General features: G+C 37.6%; 1 protein-coding gene across 1 annotated transcript in view; it reads left to right on the top strand.

The window, feature by feature from the left end:
* braf (B-Raf proto-oncogene, serine/threonine kinase) overlaps window positions 1-12000 on the top strand; it is a 319102-nt gene that overhangs the window by 128469 nt on the left and 178633 nt on the right. Inside the window, exon 6 of the mRNA XM_028805204.2 lies at window positions 10290-10438. Coding sequence (XP_028661037.1) covers window positions 10290-10438 — 149 coding nt within the window. The remainder of the gene's footprint in view (window positions 1-10289; window positions 10439-12000) is intronic.

Below are 12000 nucleotides of genomic sequence, written 5' to 3'. Positions count from 1 at the left end.
ATTTCCACTTTCACATTCTCACATATTATTTAAATTAAATCCAGCAACCCTGCACAACAACATTTTGGCTCCCTGTTCCCAGTAAGATTATTACAATGCATCCAGAAAGTATTCACAGCGCATCACTTTTTCCACCTTTTGTTATGTTACAGCCTTATTCCAAAATGGATTAAATGAATTTTTTTCCTCAGACTTCTGCACACAAAACCCCATAATGACAACGTGAAAAAAGTTTACTTGAGGTTTTTGCAAATTTATTAAAAATAAAAAAACTTGAGAAATCACATGTACAGTGGAACCTCGGTTCACGACCATAATTCGTTCCAAACCTCTGGTCGTAAACCGATTTGGTTGTGAACCGAAGCGATTTCCCCCATAGGATTGTATGTAAATACAATTAATCCGTTCCAGACCGTACAAACTGTATGTAAATATATTTTTTTAAAGATTATTAAGCACAAATATAGTTAATTACACCATAGAATGCACAGTGTAATAGTAAACTAATGTAAAAACATTGAACAACACTGACACAAACACCCAGGCTCCCTGCTCAGCTGCATGCGCAGGCTCTCTCTCTTAGCATCACGCGAGCCCCCTCCGTCTCTCAGGAGCACACGAGCCCTCTTTCTCTCTCTGTAACATTGCAGCAGTTCGCGCTATAGCCTTACAATCCGATCGTTGTATAAACACTTTTTTTTTTTTAAATGAGTTTTAAGCACAGGGAGGAAAAAAGGAACATTTGAACAAATCCGAACTTTATTTAAAAGCCAACCAAGACAGTAACATTGCAGGAGTTCACGCTAATAGAATTACAACCCGATCGCTGTAAACACTCTTTTTAAATGAGTTTTAAGCACATGGAAAAAAATAAACATTTGAAAAAAAGAGAAAAGTAACATTGCAACACTTTCTTCTCAAGACTCTTCACTTGATTAGAAGCCATGGTTAACTGCAAAAGCACATGAAATACTGTAGAGCACAAAGAGTTCACAGGTAAAGCACGCACATCTGACTGAGAACAATGAACAGGGAGAGGCTGAACACGTGCTTAAATACAGTAATCGGTGCGCACGAACCGGAAGGGAAATGAAATAGAGCACAAAGAGTTCACAGGGAAAGCACGGAAATCATCGGCGCGCACAAACAGAAAGGGAAACTGGCTTGTTCGTATACCGAGTGTATGGTCATGAACCAAGGCAAAAGTTTGGCAAACGTTTTGGTCGTAAACCGAGTTGTACGTGTACCGAGATGTTCGTGAACCGAGGTTCCACTGTACATAAGTATTCACAGCCTTTGCTCAATACTTTGTCGATGCACCTTTGGCAGCAATTACAGCCTCAAGTCTTGTTGAATATGATGCCACAAGCTTGGCACACCTATCCTTGGCCAGTTTCGCCCATTCCTCTTTGCAGCACCTCTCAAGCTCCATCAGGTTGGATGGGAAGCGTCGGTGCACAGCCATTTTAAGATCTCTCCAGAGATGTTCAATCGGATTCAAGTCTAGGCTCTGGCTGGGCCACTCAAGGACATTCACAGAGTTGTTCTGAAGCCACTCCTTTGATATCTTGGCTGTGTGCTTAGGGTCGTTGTCCTGCTGAAAGATGAACCGTCGCCCCAGTCTGAGGCCAAGAGCGCTCTGGAGCAGGTTTTCATCCAAGATGTCTCTGTACACTGCTGCAGTCATCTTTCCCTTTATCCTGACTAGTCTCCCAGTTCCTGCCACTGGAAAACATCCCCACAGCATGATGCTGCCACCACCATGCTTCACTGTAGTGATGGTGCCAGGTTTCCTCCAAACGTGACGCCTGGCATTCACACCAAAGAGTTCAATCTTTCTCTCATCAGACCAAAGAATTTTCTTCTCGTGGTCTGAGAGTCCTTCAGGTGCCTTTTGGCAAATTCCAGGCGGGCTGCCATATGTCTTTTACTAAGGAGTGGCATCCGTCTGGCCACTCCACCATACAGGCCTGATTGGTGGATTGCTGCAGAGATGGTTGTCCTTCTGGAAGGTTCTCCTCTCTCCACAGAGGACCTCTGGAGCTCTGACAGAGTGACCATCGGGTTCTTGGTCACCTCCCTGACTAAGGCCCTTCTCCTCCGATCGCTCAGTTAAATGGCCGTCCAGCTCTAGGAAGAGTCCTGGTGGTTTCGAACTTCTTCCACTTACGGATGATGGAGGCCACTGTGCTCATTGGGACCTTCAAAGCAGCAGAAATTTTTCTGTAACCTTCCCCAGATATGTGCCTCGAGACAATCCTGTCTCGGAGGTCTACAGACAATTCCTTTGACTTCATGCTTGGTTTGTGCTCTGACATGAACTTGAACATGAACATGAACAGGTGTGTGCCTTTCCAAATCATGTCCAGTCAACTGAATTTACCACAGGTGGAACTCCAATTAAGCTGTAGAAACATCTCAAGGATGATCAGGGGAAACAGGATGCACCTGAGCTCAATTTTGAGCTTCATGGCAAAGGCTATGAATGTGCTTTTTCAATTTTTTTATTTTTAATAAATCTGCAAAAACCTCAAGTTAACTTTTTCATGTTGTCATTATGGGGTGTTGTGTGTAGAATTCTGAGGAAAAAAATGAATTTAATCCATTTTGGAATAAGGTTGTAACATAACAAAATGTGGAAAAAGTGATGCGCTGTGAATACTTTCCGGATGCACTGTATATCAACCTATTAAGTCTAGGCTACCCTTTCCCAAAGCTAACAATCCCTTTTTTTCTCTTGAGTAATTTCCAGACAGTCCTAGGCCACTCAAGAAATAATTCCCTCCATCAGGTTGTCTTCTCCTGATTGGTTTTTCCAGTGGGAAGAGCTGAGGGCCTCTTATCTACATGTCTAAACCACTTTAACTGTCTTTAATCTAAAGAAGTAGAGATTCAATGTGGAAGTCCTTGTGTGTTTTTAAACTCCTAACCCTAGCATGCTATTGGAAGCATGCATCCAAAAAAAAAAAATGTCAGACAAATATTCTTCACAACTAGGTAAACACCTGGAAATAAAACTCAGTATAGATGAATGAATGCCACATGCAGGCAAAACGAACATCGAGTACAAAAACAAGATAGGCACTTTGACATACAGCAAGCAAACTATAAAGACAACTTTGGGGTGTATGTTAATGTAACGTTATCATTCTCCAGGTAATGCTCTGAATCAATTAAAACTACAGATACAATTTTTGTTATGCTCTAAATGCAGCAGAGTATAAATAAAATAACATTATTCTAACACCTTAATAATCACTGGGAAGATTAAACAATAGTAATAGTAAATAGTAATACATTTTATTTATATAGTGCCTTTTTCATGCTTAAGATTGCTCCCATGCTTCACTGAATCTCTCAGAAAGAAAAGCATGGTATATATAACAGATACAAATAATCTCTACATAGAACACTAAAAACGGATAAATATAGGATATACAAAGCATTAAATAAAATTAAAGAAAATTAACAAGAGTAAAATACTAAATTCAATACTAGAAGAAAAGCCTGAACAAGTAGCATACTTTGTGATATAAAACACGCACAAATTACCCTGAGCATGTGGTTGGAGAAGTGAACTGAAAGAAGGGGCAGAATGTTAGGTTAAGTTAAACCCCTTTCCTGTACAGATGAGTTTTAAGTGTTTTGTTTTTTTTTTAAGAATGCATTGAGTCAGCTGATCTAATTATTTTAGGATTGTCAAGCTGTAGGCCCTGTCACCTATAGATTACCGGTTAGTGTGGGGCACAACAAGATTGCCAGAAGCAGAGGACCTTAGTGGACAATCAGGAGCATATTGATGGAGAAGGTTACTGATGTAGTCCAGTGCAAGGCCATTTAAAGCTTTGTAGATTTGTAATAGAATTTTTTTTCCAATCCTGTAAGACACATGGAGCCAGTGAAAGAAAGTAGGATGGATGTTATGTACTTGCTGTTGCTGGTCAATGTCAAGACTCCTGCAGCAAAGCTTTGAACCAACTGGAGCTGTAATAACAGGATAGAAGTGGCACCTGCCATTAGGGAGTTACAATAATTGATGTGGGATATGGTAAAAGCATAGACAAGTTTCTCAGCATTAGAAAAGAAGAGAAAGGAGCAAACACGGGATATGTTATGGAAGTGGAAGTAAGAAAGTTTCTTTATGTGGGTGGAATAAGAAGGGGAGGAATCAAAAATGACACCAGGATTCCTGCATTAGAAAAAGGTCAGATGAGAGCATTGTCAAGGGTGATTGAAAACTACCTAATTTTCTTAAGTTGCACTTTGGTGCCAGTTTGCAGGAGTTCCATTTTTTGCAGTTTAATTTTAAAGAGTTATGCTCCAGACAGGTTTTTAATTCACTTAGGCAAGTTGTTAGTCGAGAAAGCTCCTTTGACGTTTTCCTGATAATCTTTTCAGTTGTCTCTGCATAATGTTATAAATAATATTTTATTTTCTATCTGAACCACAGACTTTAACAGTCCATTCATTACATTCCTGTCCTTTTTAAGCCCTATATTGTCTTCTGCAGCGGCTCCCCACAGTGCCCTAGTACCTTCCTTTTTCCAGTGTGCTTTGACTTGTAAATAGTTTCCAAACTCTTGTTTTATGTGGTACCTGCACTCACTCTTAGTGCATTACTTCACACTATCCTAGATCTGAGAAAATTATTGCAAAGTTTTAGTGTCCAATAAAAGTGTCCAGTATGCTGAAGAAAGTTATTTTCTTTTCACCTGCTCTTCATCTCACCACTCAAAATATGCAATCTACTACTTCATGTGTAGTTTAGATGTTCACTTGTAAAAGTGTGTGGTGGGGGGGACCTTATTGATTCTAAGGCTCTTTTTAATTGTTTTGTTCTGCTAGTTTCTTTACGAACCTATTTATTTTCTATGGCTCCCATTTTTATGATTCTCTCTGTATTATACTAAAAGATTTCAGTTTTTGTGGGCTGATTTACAGTCTGATTCTTGCCTAGGAAAATTATATTATCAACATGCTAGTAATGATCTACCTTTTCCTAGTCCAAGTAGCTAACCAGGTCTCTCATTGTCTGATAAATACATAGTTTTTGTTTTATATAGTAAAACATGCCCCTGCATATTTTTACCTTCAGGACAAAAGCTAACTGATTTTGTGGTGCATCAGCAAATGGTGAACATGCATTAGCTAAATTGTTTGTTGTGTGTCATTTATTTTCATGTAACATTCCAGCAGTGTTTATAAGGCATTTATGTAACCTATCTCTTTCCAAGTACTGGTAGGTCTACTAAGTGGCTACACAGAGAGAGTTTAAAAAAATTGGTGCAGTTGGGTTAAAACAGTGAATCTGCATCAAATCAGGAAAATCAATTATATTCTATTTTCAAATTACTGTGGAGTGACAAACTGAAATCATCTCTCGTGTCCTGTGAGTTTTCCAGCTAAAATACAAGAAAGAAACCTGTCCCTTGCCATTCCCTAGCAAATACTGGCATATACTGCATCACGACAATACATGTACCACAAAATATTGTCCTAGCTACTATACAGCTTGTGGGCATGTAGTGTTTATCCAATTCTTTGTTTTTATTCTTAGGCTGGTTTTAATTCTCACTGTGAAACTTGTTTTTTCAATGAGATGTAAAATTTAGAAAGTTGCAATCTTTTAGACTGAAGCTCAAGATTTCTGTGTTAATAAAGACAAACATGATCCCAATATGGTCCCAAAGTAACAGGAAATGATGGAGAAAATTGGAAAGCTCCCCAAGATTTAATATCATGTACACTTTTTTGAAAGTAGGGTACCTGCAGATTCACACTCAAAGGTGTGAAGGAATGTAATGTCTTGCCTGCTGAAACTATAGCTTTATCCCTTGACTTGCCCAGAATGAATGAGAAAGGTATGGGCTTCAAAAATTAGCTGTGGGAAATTAATGTAAGTGCTCATATGTAGAGAAATTTATAATCACATCAATCTGTAATATTCAAACTTTTAATGGGAAGTTTTTAAACTTATTTTTTAAAACTCAGCAGTCTCCCCATCCATCTGTTCTCTTTTAATCTTTTTTAAAAATCTCACAGAACATCTAACAGTTTACTTTCATTTCATTACTTTCCATTGTGCTCGTTGATGTTTGCCCAGTGTCCTCTTACAAAGTAGTCCTCGCCACAACTATCTGCCCTAGCATTGTTTCTGTATCCTATATTGTATTGTTTTTAATGCTTGCTAAAAAGGTGCACTGGATCAACATATTTAAAGGTGAAGATACAAGATTATACTTAGGGCAAGCCTTTCTAACATTTAATGTCTCATATTTAGCCTTTATAGGAATTTTTAAAATAGGATACAGTTTTCCAGATTTGGTTTTGTTACTGTACTTTATTTATTTTGAAATCCCACTGTTTATTTAAACAATTAACTGCTGATGATTTCACAGGTGCATATGCTATTAAATAGCTACTTCTCTTTGGCATTTAATTCCCTGTTTCCACTCTTTTTTCAGTTCTCATTGTTGGATACAATTTAGAATTGAAGAATTTTAAAATATAAAAAAAAAAATTAAAAATGAAATGAAGAATAGACACCATGTGAAAATGTACAGATTTCACATTAAATTGTCTCACCATCTGGAAAATGAGAGTAGACAAATATAATTTACCTACATGAAGAATTAATCAGAAGCAATGTTATTTTTTCAAATTGTGTCAGTTAACAAACAGCAAACACAGGTTCAAATGAAATGAGCAGATATTCCTTAGTTTTTTCTGCTTCTGAAATCATTAAAAAGCACCTGGTTGAAAAAAATAAACAAATTAAACAACCCTGTCATTCAATTCTGCATTGATACATTAGCCTGTTTAATTAATATAGTAGTCCGATTAATATGAAGAATTGGTTGCAACAAAAATCCGCACCAACTGTGGCACTCAATGGACTAAGCAGAGCAATTGGATATTAGAGTTATAACCTTGGGCCTCATGTATACCACCATGCGTAAACTTCGCACTAAAACGTTGCATATGGACAAAACTGGAAATGTACATATCCACAAAAATATTCAGATGCACAAAACTGCGTAAGCAAAGTTCCATGCACTTTCCCTTTATAAATCCCAATCAGCATGAACTTTAACACACATGCACGTGCACACAGCCCCACCCCAACTCTTCCTTGAATTTTGTCTTTTGTTTTATTAAAAGACAATGGCAAAAGCACATGTAAAAACGAATTTCAGCAAATGTGAAGTGGAGGCAAGAAAAAATGTACTGTTTGTTGGCTGAAGTAGTGATATAAGCAACAAAAGGGAATTGATCATGTGACAGAGAGAGGCACGGAAACACTCAAAGGTTCTGCTTCAGAAAGTTCCACAGTGCCCAAAATAAAAATTTGCAGTCCACCATCTGTTTGTTCTGTTTCAGACAATATTACAAAAGCTGACCCCTGTGGCGGTGATGGGGTACTGTGCCCAGCACATCTTCAGGTGCTGGTTGCGCATACACCTCTGCCTCATAAACCGCTAGGTGACCATCTGCCTGTGTGCTGACGGATGCTGTACCTGAGTCACAAAATGCAATTGTAGATGCTGTAAGAGATGTGGCCAGTGAACTAAGTGATTTAAGTGCTGTACTATGTGATATTGACCACAAATTAAATGAATTGGTTAAAAAGCAAATGCTGCATCTGATTACCTGATTTTATATTCTGGTAATTACATTCAAATGCCTTTTGCCTGCCGCACTAGTTGAAAAAAGTACCTGCGACTGTGTAGAGTTGCCATTTTTATAGGCTCTCCTGGTATAGATGATATGTAATGCCAGCTCATTCTTATGGTGATTCATCCCTGGCTGTTGTAGCTTGTCCAGTGCCGTTGCAATACCAATGTGCATTTTGTTGACCACTCTGATTACATTGGGAAATTCAGACTTTGCTGCATATTGCACTTTGTTTGCCAGTTCAACCACAGTGTAAGGAGATCTTATTTATCTGGATGGCAAGCAGATAATACCATCTCATACAGCTGGCATGGTGTGACTTAGTGATGCTTGTGAAATACCCGTTCGGTCAGCAAGTTCACGTTGAACAGCTCTTGTGGCTAAAAACCCGAGGGTGGACAGAACTTGCAAAGGAGCAGGTAGAGCACAATTCCTCATAGTCTGCCTCTGTAAACCTGGCACCAGTTCAGCACACAGCTCCAAGAGGATAGCTTTTGGAAATCAACTTAGAAGCCAGTCTTCATCACCTGAAGTGTGCTCTGTTCTAATTCTTCCATTTGCAATGTCTTCTAACAGCACTAAAGCAGCAGTGATATGAATAGTTTGGCTGTTTAATGCACCAGTATATTGTTACAGAATGATTATAATCAAGTGAATTAAATTTGTAAATGATATGCAATTAATTTTGGTGTATTTGATAATCCATTGTCATGGATGCAAACCTTAAAAAGAAAGGGACACCACACAGAAACAGTAGCACTGCTTTGATGCTGGGTGCTGCCCGTTTGCAAAACCAAGCAGAAACTTGCATACACATAGTGTGAGGCTGCTATGAAAATGTGCAAGGCTTTACGCCAAGTTTAGTTTTTATACATCTTGAAGTGTGCGTGGAAACTGGTGTAGGCAACATTTTTGTGCTTATGCACCATTTATATATGAGGGCCCTTTTGACTACTCAAAATGTGAATATCAGATATAATTTAGTATATTAAAAGCATATTAAAATATTTTAAAATTCAAACTGTATTAATATCTCTAATGGAATAAAAAAAAAGAATCCAATTTGAGATGTCCCACTGCTACATATATCAAAAGTTATATTTTAGATATCTCAGATTTATTTCCCAACTCTTCAAAATTGAACTGAAGACATCTACAACATTCATTTTGAACTAGTTGGAAAAAAAATTATAGATATCTCAAATTTCAATTCTCATTGATCAATGAGATATTTTAGATATCTTAAATGTATTCTTAAATCCTGTAAAAAGAAGGAATTAATTGTTAAAGTGGCTTGAAATGCAAGCATCCAGAAAATAGAAAACTAAGGGTCATAGCTTACAAATAACCCTGCAACCACTAAAAGAAAGTGCAACGGCTGTCTTAAGTTTAATGGAAGTAATAAATCATAATTTGAAAAATCGGAATGACCAGTATTCGTAATAAAGCAACATGAATAAAAAATAACACCACATTTAAACATCCTTCAACTTGTAACTTGTCTGGCCGTGCTACAGCTTGTAGCGGTCTGGAGTCGTTCAGATTCACACCGTCATAGAAACTGTGATTTGTTTATTTGTTTGGTGAGAACCCCAGCACTATGACCAATCAAGCACTATTAACACCACAGGCAGGCACAAGGCAGTCCATACATCCTTGCAGGTATGCTGATCCAGCTAGGAAATAGTCCTTTAATTCATAGTGCTGCTACAAGGTCCAAAAAGAGGATACAAGCAAACCACAAGTGTTACTTTCTCATCTGTGTGCTTTTATTATGGGAGTTGTAGAATTAATCTGTTGCTGTAAGAAAGATTCTATAAGTGGTGTACACTAATAATATTGATGTGGTTTTCAAAGGGTTTTCTTAAACGTTATTATAAAGAAAACATATAGTAACACATCACGCTGTAGAGTAATGCCAAAATGATTACTCCAGCATTAAGTTTTGTAATCTCAGACTACCACTTACTCGAAGACCTGTGCCTGCATTCCCATGTTTGTCATGGACCAGGTCACTTCATCATAAATACACTACAACTGTCTACATCTCCTATATCTTTTGAATCCACTCATGTAAATTATATTGCATTATCCATTCAGCTCTATATATCATAATTTAAATTTAACTCTGCTCTCTTCCCAATTGTTGTAAAATCAACTAGGTTAAACCTTCTCCTGTTCACCATCTATATTAGTTAATCAGTTCTACGAATTTACTTCAGGATAATCTGCTTTGGGTCTCGAATGCACCATTTCTTCTATTAATTCCCACCTTGCTTTATATTTATTGAGATCTCCCATAGCTGTTACTAGACCTTGCTTCTGCATTATGGAGTTATGTCTTATTTGTAAGTTAAAAAAAATGTATAGCATTGCCCACAAAATTAAAGTTCTTTACTTCACACAAATACCACAGTTATTTAAAATAATTGTACTGCATTAAGGTGTTGTTAAGTAAAATTATTCAACTTTTTATTGTATCTTCCCTCTCCATTTGAAACTAATAATTTCCAGTCTATGTTGTGTTATTGTATTATTTGTGTTTTTGGGAAATATCATAAGTAGTAAAGAGTTTCCTTGTTTTTCATCTCAATAAAATTTTTATTTTTTTTTAGGTGAGGAAGACATTCTTTACATTGGCTTTCTGTGACTTTTGCCGGAAGCTTTTGTTTCAGGGATTTCGGTGCCAGACATGCGGTTACAAATTTCATCAAAGATGCAGCACAGAGGTTCCACTAATGTGTGTTAACTATGACCAGCTTGAGTAAGTAAATAATCTATAAATATCTTTAATGTGGACTTTTTGAAATATATGCAAAATGAAGAAACATAGATGAAAATGTAACATTAAAATACATTATGCATAACCTAGTATAAACTTTTTCAAATTAAATATTAACTCACCATTTTACTTTTATTTAGAGTGTCAGTTTTTTTAGGGCATTATCGTTATTTTTTAAAAAAAAAATTTTAGGGAGAATGCTTTAATTTGCATCGTTGTGGTGTAGACTATAATATCGCAAAGTATAAGCCACTTTAATTAAATATATATCCATCCATCCATCCATCCATTTTCCAACCCGCTGAATCCGAACACAGGGTCACAGGGGTTGCTGGAGCCAATCCCAGCTAACACAGGGCACAAGGCAGGAACCAATCCCGGGCAGGGTGCCAACCCACCGCAGGACACACACAAATACACCCACACACCAAGCACACACTAGGGCCAATGTAGAATCGCCAATCCACCTAACCTGCATGTCTTTGGACTGTGGGAGGAAACCAGAGCACCCGGAGGAAACCCACACAGACATGGGAAGAACATGCAAACTCTACGCAGGGAAGCGAACCCGGGTCTCCTAACTGCGAGGCAGTAGCGCTACCACTGCGCCACCGTGCTATTTAGAAGTACTATTTATCTTAGTGGTATAACTGACTGACTATTTATCTTAAATAAGAGTTACAATGATGCTACTACACATAATCTGAGACTGAAATCTAATTCACTAACAAATTAAAAAAAAAAGCATTATTTAAATATAAAAGTATTTGAACCAACACTGTATTTTCTACACAAAAAGTATTACGAAGGAAGTAAAAGGTGTCAGTGTGTATCCTTCTATGTTTGATGAATGGTTCGATGTGGTGGAGCAAATCATCAAACTTAAATGCTGACATTCGAAAGTCTTCATGGTGCTTTTCTTCATCCTTTTCTCGCATAGGCAATACAAATGTCACATATTCCCAATCTTAATGACGCAATACATTTAAGGGTCTTAAAGGTCATCTTCTGTGTCGATGTTGCCATCTTTTTTTGCACCTTTGCAACAGCATCAGAATGCAAAGAATTTTTACAACACAGAGAAAGCTGACATTATTTTCTCATCGTGGTGATGGCTTGCACTGCAACCTGGTGGAATCCTCCAGATTTACAAGTGCAAACAGTACACTGCTTACATAGTAGCAGCATCCGCAAGCATTTGCACTGCGTAGCATTAAGTATGTCCTGGCCCTTAGGTGTTTTGTCTCCAATTTACAAATTTTCCTTATGGCTGTTCTAAGTGCTTGTTAAATTTAAATTGATTGGTTGCTTAAAAATGGTACTTTGTAGAGAGGTGCTGTGACAGCTGTAGCTTTGAAGAGATCCATAATAGTTACAGAGACAATACCAAAACTGAAGTCACACTAGTACTCCAGCTGTGATTTTATGAATATCACTTTAAGCTGAAGCATCAGTTGTGGCTAGTTTAAGCATATTCCAGCCTCAAAGGGCAAAAAATCAAGAACCAGCATTTGAAGAAGACATCAGTCTATAATAGCACACTT

This window comes from Erpetoichthys calabaricus, chromosome 1 (genome assembly GCF_900747795.2).
Source record: "Erpetoichthys calabaricus chromosome 1, fErpCal1.3, whole genome shotgun sequence".
Classification (NCBI taxonomy): domain Eukaryota; kingdom Metazoa; phylum Chordata; class Cladistia; order Polypteriformes; family Polypteridae; genus Erpetoichthys; species Erpetoichthys calabaricus.
This window is presented reverse-complemented; position numbering and strand designations above follow the sequence as displayed.